This window comes from Delphinus delphis, chromosome 15 (assembly GCF_949987515.2).
Source record: "Delphinus delphis chromosome 15, mDelDel1.2, whole genome shotgun sequence".
Classification (NCBI taxonomy): domain Eukaryota; kingdom Metazoa; phylum Chordata; class Mammalia; order Artiodactyla; family Delphinidae; genus Delphinus; species Delphinus delphis.
This window is the reverse complement of record NC_082697.1, coordinates 57672569-57691455: the sequence shown is the minus strand read 5'-3', so window position 1 is coordinate 57691455 and position 18887 is coordinate 57672569. Positions and strand designations below refer to the sequence as shown.

The 18887-nt window shown below is 50.0% G+C and overlaps 1 protein-coding gene across 1 annotated transcript in view; it reads left to right on the top strand.

Moving 5' to 3' along the window:
- TEKT5 (tektin 5) overlaps positions 1–18887 on the top strand; it is a 38392-nt gene that overhangs the window by 11908 nt on the left and 7597 nt on the right. Inside the window, exon 5 of the mRNA XM_060033047.1 lies at positions 1935–2157. Within this exon, the coding sequence (XP_059889030.1) occupies positions 1935–2157 (223 nt within the window). The remainder of the gene's footprint in view (positions 1–1934; positions 2158–18887) is intronic.

The window sequence follows — 18887 nt, the reverse complement described above, 5'->3', positions numbered from 1 at the left end:
CCTTCCTGCCTCCCCAGCAAAGCCTGCTGGGTCCTATGTTTTTAGAGTACGCAGGCTCCAGAAAGCACGTTCCCCCTACTGAAGCACATCACCTGTGAGGAGACAGGCTGCCTCGGCAAATTCCCCCAGGGAGAGTGTGATTAAGCGGGTTGTTTTCCCTGGGGAGCTCAGCTGTCTGCTCCAGGGGAGGGCTTAGCGGCTGCTGCCCTTGACACTGACAGTGTCCCATTGAGCAGTGGGAGGTACCCTCGGAATAAATCTGCAGGTCACTCTCTGCCGTCCTTGTTGCCTCCTCGTTCCTCTATTGACGGTGAGTAGCTGTGTGACCTTGGAAAAGAAGACACTTCGCCTCCCTGAGCCTCAGGTCTTCGTTGGATGAACGCTCTGGATCAGACTCAGTGCCCTCTCACATCTTTAGGAGCCCAAGGCCTCTCCAGAGGCTTGATTTTAACTCCTGCAAAAGCCAGACAAAACAACCACATTTTGTATGTTTTTAAAAATATTTCTATTCACTATGTAATCTAAGTGTGCTTTAAAATGTCCTGAAAGAGACTTCTATTTCAGATGATTGAATCTCTTTTTTTCCTACTGCCTGAGAATAAAAATCTGCTTTATTTTAAGAACTGGAGACTTCCCGGCTAGAAAAGACCTTGAAAAGTTATCTAATCTGGTTTATCCGGAGACTGAAGTCAGCTCAAAGAAGCATGTGTCTCTGTTTCTCAAAAGGTTCCCAGAGGAGAAAACTCCTGTATAATAGTGGATTGCTTATTGCCTGAATTTACATACTCGGCCAGGAAGAACTTTCTGTTCCCTAAACTGAATCCCTTATGTGTCACTGCCTCCAAGAAGCCTTCCCAGTCTGCCCTTTCCCTAGTTTGCCCTTTCCAATATAGCCTGAGCTCCATTTGTCCTCCCAGATCCATTCTCTAGCTGCCTTGTTGTGAGTCCTAGAGAGGAGCCTGCCCTCTACAAACTGCCGCTCCTGGGTCTTTGCCATCTGGTTCCCAGTTGGGTTCAGCCAATAGGAGGGTCACCAACATGAGATGGAGGAGAAAGATGTTGGGGATTTATTCTACATGGCTCCCTCTCTTGCCTTTCACACCTGGGGTGGTGACAACTTCGTGCATTTGCTAGTCTATGAGCGCCTCGGCGCTATCTGAGAATAAATTCCATTTCCTTTTATGGCCCTGACTGACACGTAATGACCCACTCCATTTGTCTCTCTTCCATCATCCTGCTTCTAAATTCTTTCATAGAACATAACACAACGTGTGAACATCTTCTTTATTTATTGTCTATCTCCCCCGCCTCCCTCGGAAATTTATCACTATGAGGACAGGGATGTTGCCCACTCTATCCCAAGTGCCTAGAACAAGGCTTGGCATGTGGTAGGTGTTCAAAGAACACTTGTTGAATGAATAAGTCAGTGCGAGTAGCATGGCCACAGGCTCATCCCTGAATCATGCCCGATGCCCGCTTCTTGGCCTGTCTCTCTGTTTTTGGTGATGGTGGAGGGAGTGTTAGAGAAAAAAGCTCTTTGGGGGAATCTCTCCTCTCCTACAACTCACCAAGTGCCCTTTCGGGAAACCAGCTAGTCTGCAGTTGCCTCATCTGTAAATGAGGTGTTTGGGTCAGCTCAGTGGCTCTCAGCTGGGGGCAATTGTGCCCCCTCCCCCAAGGGACATTTGGTAAATGTCTAGAGACTCTTTTGATTGTCACAACTGGAGAACCGTTACTACTTGCATCTAGTGGGTAGAGGCCAGGGATGCTGTTAAACATCCTACGGTGCACAGGACAGCCCCCTCCAACAGAGAATTATCCTGACCCCAATGTCAGAAGTGCCAAGGTTGGGAAACCCCGGATTCAGCGATCTCCAAGCCTGCTGGAGACCTCCGACTCCTCGCCTGGTAAGTCCTCTCTCGTGCCTCTTGCAGGATCTCCGTTCCCGAGACATGGGCCAAGTTCAGTAACGACAATATCAGGCACTCGCAGAACATGCAGGCCAACTCTGTCCAGCTGCGGGAGGAGGCCCAGAACCTCTTCGATGTGCTGTTGGATCAGATGTGGAAGCAGTTTACCAACACCAATCTGGCCTTCAATGCCCGCATCGCCGAGGTGACAGATGTGAAGAACAAGATGCAGATGCAGCTGGCTAAGGTAAGCGAGATGCCTGTGCGGACCACCGTCCATGATGCCAGGCCCCCGGCCCTCGCCCTTGGGTCTCAGCAGCTTCTGGTCAAGCTGCCCGCCCCACTGCTGCTGCTGAAATGGTCCCAGCAACCCATGGTCTATGAGCCTGTCCACCCAAAAGGGGGCAGAGGCTGTGAGCTTCCTTTGGGGGATTCCAGCATCTTGGGTGTGAATCTTCCTTGCTCACTGGATGATGGAGCTTGGAGCTTGGCCTGGCTGTCACAGCAACACCCAAAGGTGTTGCCGATGGCCCCCAGGTCTCTTTTCTCCATCTGAGCGCACGTGGCCAAGCGTGACCAACGAGGGTGGGTGCCAGTATCAGAGCCCCAGGAAACGGGTCTGAGCAGGTCTTTTGCGCCCACATCAGCATCTTTGGAAATGTAACCTCTTGACCTTCAAAGGCTTCAAGAGCGTCAGGAGGGGTGGGGTGCTTTTTGAATTTGAGGAGCGGGAAGGACAGCCTAATCCTGCCACCATCTCCTGCTGTTCCCACACTGACATGCCCTTTTCCTGCTCCTGTATTTGAACACGTCATGCTGTTTCTCACCCCTGGGGGAGTCCTCTCTGCATGGAATTTATACTCTGCTCAATTTAGAGCACCTACTGGGTGCCAGATGCTGTGCTAGGGACTGGAATGAAAAGAGGAGTCACACAAACAGTCCCCTGGTGCCTGTCCTCAGGGGATTTATATTCTGGTCGGGGAGCAGTGGTGGCTGCACAATTGGTACACAGGAAGGACTTAGGGATGACAATCTGGTGGGAAGGGGGTGGGGAGACAGGGGACTAGTCTTGAACCTGAACTTGCAAAACAGTACCCCTTTTTACTGTATATATATTTGGGGAGGTTTTGTGGGCTGCAGGCAGGGTTTAATGGAAATTACAGGGGCAGTCTAAGCCCACCCACATAGGCCACCCTTTGGCCTGGGGTATGGACAGACAGATAAAACAAGTTTCTCTAAAATAATTGCAAGGTTATGATAAGTGGTAATGAGAGGAAGCAAGGAGATTCGCCAGAGATTCTCCTGGAGTTCTTACACCAGGTAGATCGGACAGGCAGGTGACATTGACATTAAGAGCAGAGGATAAGGAGTTAGGCAGCCAAAGGATGGGGTGGGGCGAGTGCTCCCAAGAGGATGAATGTGGGATGAGGCTGGAGGAAGGAGCAGGCACAGGGACCTCCTGCGGATTCTTTCTTTCTTCCTTCCCTCCTTCCTTCCTTCCTTCCCTCCTTCCTTCCTTCCTTTCTCTCTCTCTCTCCCTCCCTCCCTTCCTTCCTTCCTTTCCTTCCTTCCATCCTTTCCTCCCTTCCCTTCCCTCCTTCCCTTTCCTTCCTTCCTTCTTTCTTTCTTCCTTTCCTTGAAAAATCATTCTATTATTGTGATAAAATATACACAACAAAGCATTTGCCATTTCTTACTCTGTCTGCACTGCTCTAACAAAAATACCATAGACTGGGTGACTTATAAACAACAGAAATTTATTTCTCACACTTCTGAGGACTGGGAAGTCCAGGATCGAGGTACTGGGAGATGTGGTGTCTGGCGAGAACCCACTTCTTGGTTCATGGATGCTGTCCTCCCGCTGTGTCCTCACATGGCAGAGAGGTGCGGGATCTCTCTTTCATAAGGGCACCAATCCCATTGATGAGCTGATGACCTCATCACCTCCCATAGACCCCCACCTCCTACTACTGTCACAATGGGGATTGGGTGTCAGTATCTGAATTTGGGGGAACACAGACATTCAGTCCATAGCAACCATTATTAAGTATAGAGTTCTGTGTTATGTATCTTCACATGTGGCACAGATTTCAACACCATCCATCTCTAGAACAATTTTTCATCTTCCCAAAGTGAAAAGAACCCTGTGTTTAAACTTTGTACTCATTAAACAATGACTCCCCATTCCCCTCTCCCCTGGCAACCACCAGCTCTACTTTCTGTCTCTATGAATTGCCTAGGTACCTCATATAGGTGGCACCATACAGTATTTGTCCTTTTGTGTCTGGCTTATTTTACTTAGCACAATGTCTTTAAGGTTCATCCATGTTGTAGATTGCATCAGAATGTCCTTCCTTTGTAAGGATGAATGATATTCCATGGATGTATGTGCCGTGTATCCATTCATTCCTCCATGGACGCCTGGATTGCTTTCGCCTTTTGGCTGTTGTGCAAGTGTTTTCTTTTAATGAGGCATTTTCTATAGTGGATCAAATAGAGTTCATTGTCAAGTTTTACCACATGAGTCTGAGGCCTGGAGGTGACTTGGGAACTCCTTTGCAAGTCCTTTGGTGGGACTTGGTGGCTGGTTTCTCATCTGTGAAACAAGGAGTAAGAATTCCTACTTGGTGATGATAGTGTAAGGATTAGTGAGTTGACCTCTGTGGAGCTGTTAGTGCTTGGCATACAGTAAACACTCAGTAAAAGGTAACTGTAAGTATTAGTATTATTGATGGAGAGAAAACGGATCTTCTGGGTGGGGTGGGGTGCATACCCTTTTCCCTATCCACATTTCTCCACGGAAGTTTGGAATTATTACTAGCAGCTCCATCACTGCTGATCACAGAGTTTTTGCTACCACGTGGATTTTTATTAAGAGTCATTATTTAATAACCAGCTGCTTTGCAAGTAAGTGAGCACCCATTTGAAATACGCCAGACCCCAACATGACACGACTGACATTGCACTTGTCTTCTGGTTGGTGACCATCTCACATAGTGTTTTTCTAAGATAGTAAAGGAAAGAGTTGATATAATGAAAATAAATATATAGCAACCATTTCACCTTTCAACAGTTTGCTTTAGCTGGAGGACTTGAAATGCTCTCTTTAAAATTTCAGCTGTTAATTGTTGAGCTTGGCCTGATTCCCCTTGACAAGAGGCATTTCTGGAAAATTCTAGGCCCCCATCCCTACCTGTGCTGCAAAGCAATTATTGCCCAGGTGGTCATAGGAATCCACTCTGGAAGGCCAGGTCTCCACAGTTCCCCATGTAGACTTTGAATGCCCCAGTGGTTTAGGGCTGTCTTGGTCATGTTCACCATGATCCCGGGGTTCTATCCCCAAGGCCATACCCCAAGCCTTGTAACTTGTCCTGGGTCCTCACACTTTGGGGCCTTGGGGTATCAACCAGTCATACTGACCACTGCTTAAAGAAGGGCTGGTGACCGCTTTGGGCTGAGTCAGTTGATAGCCACAGAGTGGGTGGCTCCTGAGAACCAGGGGCCCAGTGTGGGGTGGGAGGTGGGGGAGGGGCGTGTCTCCAGATAAGCGTAAGTACCCTGCATCCAATTGCCCAGTCCAAGGTGCCTTTTAGTGGAAGACTCAATGTGGAGGGCAAGGTGCAAGGACCTGGGGGGAGGGGGCACGGGGGCAGGGACGCTGCTACAGCACAGCGCTTATTCTACACTTGTGGGAAGGAGGCCCCAGCAGGGGAAATGCCAGTAGCTGTGTTACACGGACGCAGCGTTAATATCACTGAATCACACAGTGAGAAAGTTATTCCTTCTTCAGTCCTTTTTCAATCCTTGTGATGCTCTCAAGAGGAGAGTCTTGATGGGATACTAGACGGCCTTCCTCACCTCTTTAACCCCGTCTGATCTCCCTTTTAAACAGAGAGCGCCGGCCTTGGGCTGAGAGCCTTGGGCAGGCAGCTGTATCCAGCCAGAGTTTCAGTCACATGGTTTTACTTTCATCTTGTTCGTGCATTTTTATGGTTATTTCCATTATGGCAAATGATGCTGTTTTCCACTGATGATAGTGATATAGTTTTATTTTTAAACAAATGCATTTAAGGTTTGTATTTTTGTTTTTTAAAAAGCCAGTTGCCTTGAGAAGATTGTTAATCATGTCACAGGTGGTGTATGGTGTATGTGAGGGGATATGGCCATAATGGTAAGGACCTGACAACCTGACTGTTGGAGAAGAGCAAAGTGGACCTGTGCATCTCAGGTATTACTTTGTGTGCAGTAGTCACCCATGTTACCTGGAGACTGCATCGAAATGCAGATTCTGACTGAGCAGGTCTGGGGTTGGGCCTGAGCATATGCCTGTTGAACAGCCTCAGGAAGTTGCCAATACCACCGGTGGGAGGTAAGGCAGAGTGCAGGTTGTAAAGCGAGTTGGCTTTGACAAAGAAGCTGTCTCCTTCTCTTCTTTCCTTCCTTCTTCCTGCCTCTCTCTCCCAAACTCAAAATATTGGGGGAACCAAATCCTTCCAAAAGGCAAGCCACAGTCGTCCAATTCTAACCAGATTTTCTCTAATTGCATTTTGCTTCCAAGCTTCCCAGCTAAGCCCAGCCATTCCTCCCTCGAGGGATCAGGCCCGCTCGGCCCATCCCATAGATCTTCCCTGCCCCGACTTCGCAGATGCAAACACCCCTCTGGGATTTCTACCGCCCCTCCCGGATGCATGCCCTTGAATCAAAATCTCATTTTTCCATCTTGGTTATTAATGTGGTCGGGGCAATTGACCTTAGGAGCTGGGGAGGATAAGCCAGAAGCACGGCCTTGGCTGGGCTGTCGGAGAGATGCGTCGGATTTCTCTGCTTCCTCTCAACAGCACACCGCCCCCTGCAAGCTGTAGGCTTTCTTGTAGCAAACAGGAGCCAACTTTCACCCTACTGCCTCCTCCACCTGGAGCTCCAACCATCTCAGTTGGTGGCTCTCACTTCCAGATGCTTCCAGAAGCTTCCAGGGGCTCAATCCCAAATTCTGGAGTCCACTTAGATGCTCCTCTTTCTCTACCATCTCACATCCCCTCCACCAGCAAACCCTGTTGGTTCTACTTTCGGAATCTCCTCACTCCCCATGCCCTCCTCTGCTTCCGCCCTGCCCCAGGCCTCTACCATCTCTTGCCTGGACCATTGCTGTGATCTCCTAATGGCTCTGTTTGCTTTTTTTTTTTTTTTTTTTTGCGGTACGGGGGCCTGTCACTGTTGTGGCCTCTCCCGTTGCGGAGCACAGGCTCCGGACACGCAGGCTCAGCGGCCATGGCTCACGGGCCCAGCCGCTCCATGGCACGTGGGATCCTCCCGGACCGGGGCACGAACCCGTGTCCCCTGCATCAGCAGGCGGACTCTCAACCACTGCGCCACCAGGGAAGCCCTCTGTTTGCTTTTGATACAGCCACCTGTTTAGCTGGAGGCTTGTTGAGAGGACATTCGATACTAGAATAGGCCGACTAGACTGACAGAGGGAAAAAGTTCAATTGCTTTAGATTTTTCAGAAAACCTTGAGAGTTTAGCTGGAGAATGCAGGTGACAGGCTCTCTCTGCTGGTGTCCCTGGGTCACCATCTTCACCGTGGCCAGGCCTGTCTGCACCACTGCTGTCATGAGAATTTCTCAGCACCCCTCACCTTTGCAATGGCAGCGCCTCCCCAAATGCACGGAGCTCAGTGAAGTCTAAGGTAATGCAGACGGACTAGTTTTTAAATCAGGGGATAAACACCTGTAGTCCAGGGGTTAAACTTGACCCACCTATTATTTGGCCTCTCACATTTTTCTTATAACAGCTCTGTTTTTACTTGACACATAATTAACTGTACATATTTCAAGTGTAGAATCTGAGAAGCTTCAACACATATATGTCGTGAAGCCACCACCTCAGTCAAGGTAGTGAACACACGAAAAGGTTTCCTTATGTCTTTTGTCATCGCTCCCTCCCTCATTTCCAACACAACCACTGATCTGCTGTCACTGAAGATCAATTTGCATTTTCTAGAATAATTACATAAAGGGCACCATACCCTATCCATTCTTTTTTCATTAGTCTTCTTTCACTCAGCGTAGTCGAGATTCCTAGTTTGTTCCTTCTTACTCCTGTGTCTTGTGTGGATACCGTATCGTATGTATACACCCCTGGTATGTGTCGTATCCATACACCACAATTTGTTGATCCATTCACTTGTCGATGGACATTAGGGTTGTTTCCAGTTTGGGGCTGTTACCAATATAGCTACTATGAACATTCATATACATACCTTTCTATGCATTCTCAGGTTTTGTTTTTTTTAATATCTTGGTAAAAAATGGAGATTTTATGTAGAAGTTCAGATTTCTAGAATCTCTGGAAAAATGGGTGGCTCTAGCAATTCCGAGCCCACTTTCCTACAGGGGAGCAACAAACAGGAGTTGAACGGCCACAGCCCCTCGTTGGACAGGGCCCGGGCCCTCCGATTGGCTCAGTCCCCACGGTCTTCCCTCACGGCCCCCTTTGCGCATTTGCATCACCTGCCTGATTCCAGCAGGCTTGTACCTTGGCACATTCTGCTCTGTGCACTGGAGGAAACGCAAGAAAGCAGCCAGGCCTGGAAAGGATTGTAGAGAACCCAGAGGGGCTCTGAGTTTTCCCCTTGAAACGTTTTGCTTTTACTCTGAAGTTTCTTTGGGGTTTCGACTTCCAATTGGTCATTAACACCAGCAGAACCTCTCCTGCCCCAGGAGGCAACGCCAGGGCAGGAAGGCGCGTGTCTGTGGGGTGAGGGCCCGCAGTCGCCATCTGAGGGCCCCAGCGCCTGCCGCCAGCCCCTCTGTTTGTCTAACGAGGCCTGGAACCCGTGGTGGAGTGGGAAAAGCTTTTGTGCTTTGCAAGCAGTCGGATCCCTTCCAGCACAAGTGCCCGCAGACAAGCTCCTGACGGCTCGTTTCTAAAACCAGCCCAGCCCAGGGGATGTGGAGCCAGCCCGCCTGCCTCTGGTGAGGAGGGGCCGGGCCAGGCTTTAAACACCATTGCATCCTAGTGAGAAAGTTCTCGTTTCAAGTTCCCTCCATCAATCCTCCCAATAGTGTCGAGGAACAAGGCTTGATGTGATGCTAATCTGTCTTTGCCATCGCTCTTTTGTTTGGGAATCCCCCTTTCCAGCCAGGCCTCAAGCCTCAAGCTGGCACTGAACTTTGAAAGACAACAGAACTTAGAATCAAGGTCTTTCTTTCCATCTTTTCTACTGTGATGGTACTTTCTATCAATGGCAAGAGATACTCATTTTCCATGTGTGGCAATGACATAAAGATGCCATTTCAAATACATTTGTTCAAGGCTGAAAAAGGAGTTGATTTGAAGCAGTAGATAAATAATTGTTCAGACATGCTTGGGTATGTGGGTGTGTAGAGGGTTTCCAAGGTAACCCTCAGGAGAGGCCTCGGGGCTGTGTTCAGTAGGTCTCTCTGCCTGATGCTCACCTTAGTACCAAGAGGAATCAAAGGCTCCCTGGTGTCATGTAGGCTCAGGTCTCATCACTGTACTTGGGAGGTATGGGCCTGGGGACACCCGGTTGAGGGGTCCACGAGAGCTCAGATACGGGCAGTTCTGAAATGTGAAATGGCGGGATGATGGGGCGGGGGTGCTGGGTCACTGCTGTCTGTCCACGGTGACACTGTGCCAAATGAGAGAGGAACGGCTGGGATCAGGGAAAGAGGGCCAAGGTCCAGAGCTGGGAAGGCAGCCAACAAATGCAGGATGCTGGAGGGACCAGACAGCAGAGGGGGCCGAAAATGAGCGTGGGTCAGCATGGCCCGGGTAGGAGCTGAGGACAGTGCAAATGAGGTAGTTTGGAGCTCACTTTGTGGACCACTGATACTCAAGGAAGCCATTACTGCCCTCTGCAGTTGGTGTTAGCCAATCGTATGCTTTGACTGGAAGCCCTGGGTGGGGCAATCACCGGGATTGGTTGCTGCTGAGACAAGAAGAATGTAAGATGCAAGCCTGGCGGAGGCAGAGGGTTGACTTGGCACCTCCTGGGTATGGGTGTGTCCCAGCAATCTCCTAGTTTCTTCCAATTTGTGACTTGTTCAGTTTTGGGTCCTCAGCTCCTTGCCTACTCAGGACCTGCTGCCCAGCCTCACCTATACACCTGGCTTTCACATATGCTTGCCTCATCCTGGTCCAGATTCCTCTTCCATCTTGACACTCTTCTCTCACATGTGAGCCCCATAGTGCAGTGCAGATGGCTGGGTTCAATTCTGGTTCTAGCATTTCCTGGCCATGTGACCAAGATCAGATTGCCCCACCTCTCTGTACCTCAGTTTCTCCCTCTGTCAAATGGGAGCAATAATGGTTGGCAAATATTTGCTCTGAGAATAAGAGCATCCACACTGGATTGGTCGCCTTGTAAGTGCTCAGTGACTATTAACTATAAAAATGGTAAAAAAAAAAAAAAAAAAAAAAAAACCCAACAACAACCCAAAAAACAAAACTATGGTCTGATTTATAACCTGTTGACGGGGAGGGACAAGCAAAGTGACTGAAAGAATATGGCCTCTGGAATCAAAAGACCAGTGTTGGATTTGGTAAAGTAACTCCTCTGATTCTCGATTTCCTAATTTCTGAGAGAGGAATAATCCTGCGAGGATTGAAAGAAAAGGTACAGCTAAGCAGTTCTCAACCCTCGCACGTTGGAATCACCCTGATCTCTAGGAATTCTGATTTAATTGGTTGGGGTGTGGCCTGGGCATCCAACCTTTTAAACTCCCCAGCCAAGGTTGAGAGCTAAAGGTTCAGAGTTCAGATCAGTGGTTCTCCAGGTGTGGTCCCCGGACCAGCATCATCAGCATCCCCTGGGAACTTGTTAGAAGTGCACATTGTTGGGCCCCATCCTGGACCTTCTGAATCAGAAACTCTGGGCTCCAGCCATCTGAGTTTTAACCAGCTCTCCAGATGTGCCTCCCAGGTGTAGACATGCAACAAATGTTTTCTAATCTCCTCTCTCCTCCCTCCGTCCCTGAGAGGTATTTACTAAGCACATCCTGTTTGCTAGACTCTGAATTAGGAGCTGGGGGCACAATGATCCCTGCTCTCAGTGGGGCTTATGTTCTAGTGGGAGAGACCAATTTAAAAAAAATAAGTAAATACATGATTAATTAAAAATTGTGATAAGCATTAAGAAGAAGAACCTCGGGGGCCTGAGCTAGTAGATTTCCATGAATTTTCACAGAATCATACAAGTGTCCTCTCTAGCAGGGAGCTCCCACCCCTCCAGGACTTTCAGGACCCCTGACCCAAGACGGCCTCTGAGCAGCTGATACTTGTATTGGCCTGGCATTGTCTGAAGGCAGCCGGCCGCCTCTGGACAGAAACAACTGCGAGCAGGGTTGACTCAACATCTCTCCTCCAGAGTCGTAATCCTCACCCGGGCTGAATTTACTCCCCGGTGGCATTTGCCGATGTCTGGAGACATTTTGTTTGTTACAACTTGCGGGGAGCAGCATGCTGCTACCAGATAGATAGTGGGTAGAGCCCAGGGAGGCTGCTAAACACTGCAACGCACGAGACAGCCTCCCGCAACAAAGACGTTGTGGCCCCAAACGTCAGGAGTGCCGAGTTTGACTATTAACTATAAAAAAAATGGTAAAAAAAAAAAAATGCTCTGGCACTCTCACGCCCTGCATTTCTGGCCAAGTCCCTCTGGAGCCCTCCTCAACTCATTCTTGCCCCTGGGCTTGGCCGCGCTTGAAAATCTTCCACCGTTTGACCAAAAAAAAGGATTCCAAGCTGCCTTCCTAAGCTGGGGAACCGCACTGAGCCAGGCATCTCCTTGGAAACCCCTTGGCTTCATGCAATTTGGAAAACAATAAATTTGCAAGGTTGCACAAAGCACCCAGAAGCCGGCTGGAACTGCTAAATCTGTTTTTTCCCTCCACATCAAAAATAATTTCCCAGCCCTAGAGAAAGCCTAGAAGCTTTCTCTACTGTCACAAGACAAGATGCAGGCAGATAGTTTTACACGGCCAACAACTCTGCCAAACACATTCCCCCTTTCAAAGGCTTTGGGTGGATTTCTACTCCAGCCAGGAATATCAGTGCCCTTTTCCACTGAGCCGAGGTTGGTTTCGTCCGAGGCAGACCTGGCAAGTGCTTTTCACACCCCATTCAAGACCAGAGACCATTTCCAGCTCAGACCTCACCCTTTCCCCACGCTGGGAACCCCAACAAGGTCTGAGGGTGGACGATCACGGTCTAGTTTGCCATCCGATTACAAGTAGCAGGAGAGAGAAAAAAAATTCACCATCACCACAAAAGACATATTAACCTTCCTCTGTGCAGGCAGAGTTCTAAGTGCTTTTCTAACATTAACTCATCTTCCCTCCTACAACCCCATGAAGAAGGGATTACTATTAGCCCCATTTTACAGATGAGGAAACTGAAGACAAGTATTTTCCTAAAGCCCCCCACCCCCACCCACCGCAGCAAGTAAATGGCAGAGTCAGGATTTGAATCTAGGTGTTCCGCTCTGGAGTTCATTCTTTAAGTTAATGTGAACATCTCCCCCACTCCCACCACCACAGCCTAACAACAACAATAATAACCACTAGATCGGTGGCCTTCCAACAGGCAGTTTTATACCCCAAGGACATCTGATAACGTCTACAGACATTTTTGGTTATTACAACTTGGTAGGGGGTGCTACTGGCATCTAGTGGGTAGAGGCCAGGGATGCAGCTAAACATCCTACAGTGCATGGGACGCCCCACAGTAGAGAATGACCCAGCCCCAAATGTCAATAGTGCCAGGACTGAGAAGCCTTGGTCTCCTGGTTTGACTTAAGAAAAAAAGAAGAAAGGATAAAAGGTAGAAGGTAGGTAGATGGATGGATACGTGGATGGAGGCATGGATACATGGATGGATGGATGGGTATATAGATGGATACATGGATAGATGGATGGATGGATGGATAGATGGATGGATAGAAAGTGCTGAGGTCTATAGAGTGCCTGTTAGGTGCCAGCCACTGTGCTAAACATGGGGTACCTAAATCAATCCTTGCAGTCACCCTCTGAGGTAGATACTATTATTATCTCCATTATACAGATGGGGAAACTGAGGCTCAGAGAGGCTTGGCACTTTGCCAAGGCCACGTGCTCAGTCCTGTGGTGCTGGCATTTGAACACAGGCTGGAGGCCCCTCCTGATTTTAGGGGCTGCCCCTCCTCCCTTGGCACACCCCAGCCATTACCAGTGCTCCCCATTTGTATAGTCTTGTGAACTCGTTCCTTCTGTGTCTCTCCATCCTGCCTTGGTGTGGGCCCTCCTGCCTCTCAGTTCCTCACTGGCCATCTTCTTCCCTCCTTTGTCCCCTCTGTCCACCCTCCAAATGGCAGCCGGAGAGATTTGCCTCAAACTACAAACATGACCATGTCCTGCTTTAAAACATTAATGTGCCTGTGATCACCTGAGCGTTTTGTTAAAATGCACGGTTCCTTCGTAGGTCTGGGGTAGGGCCTGAGAGTCTCTGCATTTCTGCCAAGCGCTCAGAATCCAGTGATGCTGGTCTACAGACCACACCTTGAGTAGCGAGGAGCTAGAGAAATTGTTCTCTCTGTACGTGGGAAACCTCGGAGGCGCAGCAGCCTTGTGTGCGCTGGGCTGCTTAGAGGGACCAGGACTTCCTCTGTGAGGGACCACAGCGGGGGCCTCAAACTACCAGCCCCAGGGCCAAATCTGCACCCCGCCTCCGCCTGTTTCTGTAAATAAAGTTTTTACTGGAACACAGATCCCCCCATACATTTACGTATTGTCCGGGGCTACTTCTGCACTGCAGTGGCCAAGTTGAGCAGTTGTGACAGAAACCATATGGCTCCTAAAGCCTAAAATATCTACCACCCAGACCTTTACAGAAAAACGTGTCCACTGTCTACAGCATCTTCAAAAGGCTCCGGAAGACTGCGTGCTGGGGACTCCCAGCCATCTGAGGGGGGTTGACTTGAAGACTTAAAATCACACACACACACACACACACACACACACACACAGCCATACCTGCGGCTAACAGCTCTCAGGCGGATCTCAGAGGCAGTGGCTCTGGGCACGCGGGGCTGATGGGTGATGGGTTAGAGCGTGTACATGGTCCGGGAGCACTTGCAGTGCCCTAGCCAGTGAGGAAGACAGGCCTCGAGTCCTCATTCACTGGATGAGGAAGTTGGGCCCCTCCCCACAGCCCAGGGCTCTGAGCGGGGTGTGAGCGCCACAGCTGGTTTGCATTGGGGCTTAGACAGGACCCTAGTCTCCTGACTTCCCGCCCAGGGCTCTTACCTCCAAGAGCCTGCATGGAGGCCTCTGTGGCTGGGAATCTGCCTGGAGCGGAGCAGGTAGGGGTTGTTAACAGAAAGACCTTTGGTTCCCCAAGCCGGTGGGGGGATGGGGGGATGTGGCCCACCTTCTGCCTTGAGCTGACTCGCCTCTGAGCCACATTCCAGAGGCTGACAAAGAGGACGCTCCTCGATTGCGCAGGTGACCCCTGCCCTGACCCCTTACGCCCAAAGAAGTGGGTTGATGGAGGTTGACCCTGAGCCCTGGACTGGAGGTCTGCCTGCAAAGACAAATTCTGTCAAACGAATCTGAGTTTCTTCAGATTGCCTGACATTTAAAAGAAAAAAAAGACCAATGATCACAGAGGAAAAATCTCCTAACAGACTGAACGCTGCAGGATGGGAGTTGGGGGTAGGGTGGGGAGGCAGGACAGCCCATGGCATATGCCAGCACTGGACTAAGCACTTCATACACGTTATTTCATTTAATCTGCACAGCAACCTGGTGGGTGAGTTGCTATTGTCGTACTGGCTTTACAGACAAGAGAACAAGCGCCCTGCACAGTGTCTGGCCCCATAGAAGGGGCTACTGAGTGAAGGGCTCAGTAGATATTGAATGCATGATTGCATGAGGCTCAGAGAGGTTAAGTGACCCATTGAAGGTCACACAGCGGGGAAAAGCAGGAGCTGGAATTTGAACCTAGATCTGTGTGATCACAGAGGGACTCAGTGAGCTGAAGTGACCTGCCCTCCCTGCGCCCCCATGCACGGTATGTGGGAGGCTGAGAATAGTCTCCCAACCTTGACTGGCAGGCAGCCTGCAGCACAGGGCCCAGAGCTAGGGCCTGGGGAGGGGAGTGAGGTGACCCTTCCACTCCCACCCCCTCCTTCTCAGCTTCCAGCCAAGGCTGCTGAGACTCCTCCCATGGGGTGACCCCCTCGGCCAATCCCACAGCGGCTCACCCAGCTGCTCCGGTGAGCCAGCCTGCGCCCTGCCCCAGGGCAGCTTTCCCCCTACTTCCTTGGTTTTGTGGGAGCAGAAAGGCTAACATCCCTGGGGACTCTGGGAGAGGGGGCTTCTGGGGCTCAGGGCAGCCCTTCCCCAGCTTAGGGACTGGGGAGAGAGGAAGAGAGGGAAGGAGGGAAAGAGATCTCCAGCTGGCCAAGGAAAGATGGGAGAAGGGGCAGGGTGACTTCCTCGTGGCACTTTCCAGGGTGTGTTTGTGGGAGAAACACACACACACAGGTACACGCTTGCTTTGGGAAGAGCAGGACTTGGTACCAATGCTTTTCAAGTTACTGCAAATGAGTGCGAGTGTCACCAGTTTTGTGTGCCCACAGTGAAGGGGTTTGTACACTTGCTAAGGTTTCCAAGAGCTCCTTCTCCCAGGCCTGGCAGTAATGGCCTCACCTCTACTCTATGGAGTGGGAATGGCTATGATCCCCGTTTTACTAGAAAGGCTCAGAGAGCCTAGGACACTTGCCTAAGGTCACCCAGCTTGGATGTGCTGGGGCTGGGATTTGGAGAGACTCAGGCCGTCTAGTGCCAACGTCTGTTCTCTCTTCTTAACCAAACACCCCATGGTGTGTACTGGTCCACCCAGGGAGGAAGTGTTCATTAAGCACCTACTAATTGGTCGATATACACAAAGCCCTTAGCAAAATGCCTGGCACACAGTAAACACTATTTTAAGTGTTAGATGATATTGTTGTTGTTATTATTATTATTATTACTGTGTCCCAGGCATTGATAGGTTTAGGCACTGGGGATTCAGCAGTGAGTAAAACAAAAATCCCTCCCCACGTGGAGCTTACTCTGTGGTGGGGGATGATGAACAATATTAATGAGTAAAGCTCAGTATGACAGAAGGGTAAGGACTATAAAGAAAATAAAGCAGGCTTTGGACAATTGGGAGTGCGGGCCGGCTTGGGGGTTGTAATTTTAGGGTTTTTTTTGGCTACGCCACGATGCTTGTGGGATCTTACTTCCCCAACCAGGGATTAATCCCGGGCCTTTGGCAGTGAAAGCGTGGAGTCCTAACTACTAGACCACCAGGGCATTCCTGGGGGTTATAATTTTAAAGGAAATGATCAGGGAAGGCCTTCTGAGCATTTTAGCCACAACCAGAAGGAAGTGAGGGAATGAACCATGTGGATATCTGGGGAAGGCAGAGGGAATAGTCTGTGCAAAGGCCCTGTGGTGGGAGTATGCTGGGTTTGACGTGGATGTGTGAGATACACCAGCTCTGGGGGCAGGTAGGTGGGTGAGTGTCTCAAACACCTCCACCTCCCTCCCCCTGCAGAGGGAGGTGGAGGTTTGAGACACTCATTGTGTGTTTGTGTGTGTGTGTGTGTGTGTGTGTATGTGTGTGTGCGCGCGCACGTGTGCACATGCACGTAACAGGCACCTGGGTCTGAAGGATTCTAAGTTGCAGAGCATGTGCAAACATGCCCAGGCCTTCCCACCTTGGAAGGCTGCCTGTGACCTGAGCTTCCTGCCTGCGCCCTGAGCTTCCTGCCTGCCTGGGCAGGGGTCTGGATTGCCTGGGTAGCCATGGTGGGACAAGGGCTCAGCTCTGGGACTGGGGGTTGGAGCACCACGGTTTCAAATTGCTGACATCGAACTTCCCCCAGAAACCTGAAAACCGTGTGATGAGGCAGCGACCCCTTCCTGGAAACCCAAGCCCATAGTGAACAGATCACCCACATGTATATCTCCAAAAATATCTTCTACCTAGGGATGAAATTACTCCCTTGACCCCATTTGGGGTTTCCTGCCAAGACAGACAGCTTTGATTTGCTACTTCAAGTCCCTGACTGTGGTCCGTGATCCATCTCCTTTCCTCTGAGACTTTGTAACGTTTGCACGTCTCTGTTTCACCTGCACCAATGGTTCTTGACTCTGGCTACACCTGTAGGGAGCTCCTAAAACATCCTGACACCCAGGCTGCACCCCAGACCAATGAAATCTGAACCTCTTGCAGGGGGCAGGCATCCACAATTTAAAATACTCTCAAGGTAATGCTAACGCGCAAACCAATTTAAGAATTAATACCCTTTACTATTAGATAGTATTTTGTCCTTAATTGAATTTCTCCCTTTAAAAAAACTAAAAAAGTTATTTTAAAAGGAAACCTTAGATCTGTTAGGATTATGGGGATTTTTTTCCCTTTTGACCCTGTTGAAGAGAGGTGAGCTTATCATATTCCTTGGTTCCTTGCACATATGTTTGTACAAAGCCCCTCGTTTCTTTATTCCCTTTTATCCCCACTCTTTGTGGTCACTCCCTTTCTCCCATAGATGACTTTCCATAGATGACCATTGTAATGAATGAATGAGTGAATATGACCTCTTTAATTGAGTGAATATGGACTGTTGATTTAAATGTGTTCTCACAAAATGTGGATGACCGTGGTATGTGCATGGATTTTTAGTTTCCTCAAAAGGGATTGTATAAAATAGCTCATTGTTTCCCGGCTTTCTCACCTTGCATCATTTTAAAGACCCACCGTTGTTCCTATGTGAGGTTAATGCTCTCCACCTATTGGCTGCCGAAATCCTCCATCGGCTCATTTACCGTTTTTTAATGTGTCTGTCTCCATGGTCGTGGGCACCCAGATGCTGCCAGCTCACTGAACCTTCTTGACAGGTGCATTCCTTAGTGGTCCTGAGCTCCTACAGTACATACCAGGAGTGGACATGCTGAGATGTGTGCGTCACCCTCTTAGACTTCAGGCTCTTCTCCTAGGGGCTATCATGGAATTTGGGGTCTAGGGACCAGGCTGTCCTGGAGCTCAGAGCTCGGTGTTGGCACTCTAACTTCCTCCTGAGCATGAAGGTCAAGGCTATTCTGCCTCCAGCCCCTGCCTCTGGTCAGCCCATGTGGTCTCTGCCTCCTGGCCCTTGGGGGTCACACTCCCCAAACTTCTGGAGGCTGAGTCACTGCCCCCAGGGCTTTTGGAGGTTCACAGGCTGGCAGGACTGGTGTGGGCATCAGGGGCTGCCCCCATGACGGAGTGTGTGTGTGTGTCTTTTTTCTCCCTTCCAAGGAAGAGGACCCTGACAGTGAGTGACAGAGGCTGGACAGGAGGTTCCAGAGAACCTTTATGTCGGAGTATAGACCCACCCGGGCAGACTTGCTTTGGCTGTGAGTCCTCGGTGGGTTCTAGAGCAGCCAATTCTGGAAACCCCTACTGTTGTGGAAAATCCCCAGGCAGGCCCGCTCAAGAAATGCCAGTGGGGACAGCGGGTGGTGAAGAAAACCCAAGAGTTGGTTCCAGCTACCCCGCCTCCCCCAGCACCTCCAGAGGCCAGCCCCGAGGAGGAGACTGGGGGCAGGGGGCTGCACAGTGGCCCTTGCCCCTTACCACCCTCCCTCCACCATCACCGCCCCCGAGCTCCGCAGCTCCCTCTCAATTCTCTCACCTGCTGAGTCTAGGTGCCCAGGGGGGACACACAGTATGATACAGGGTTTTCCAAATTCAGTCATGCCTGGGCGGCCTTCGCGATTTTACCCCCGTGCCACCTGGGCTGCTGTTTACTTTATACTTCTGTTTCAATCAAGTCGTTTCAAATGTATATTACTGGAGCCTGTGCTCCGCCACGAAAGAGGCCACAACGGTGAGAGGCCCGCGCACCGCAAAAAAAAAAAAATGTATATTACTTCTACAGCTGGAAAA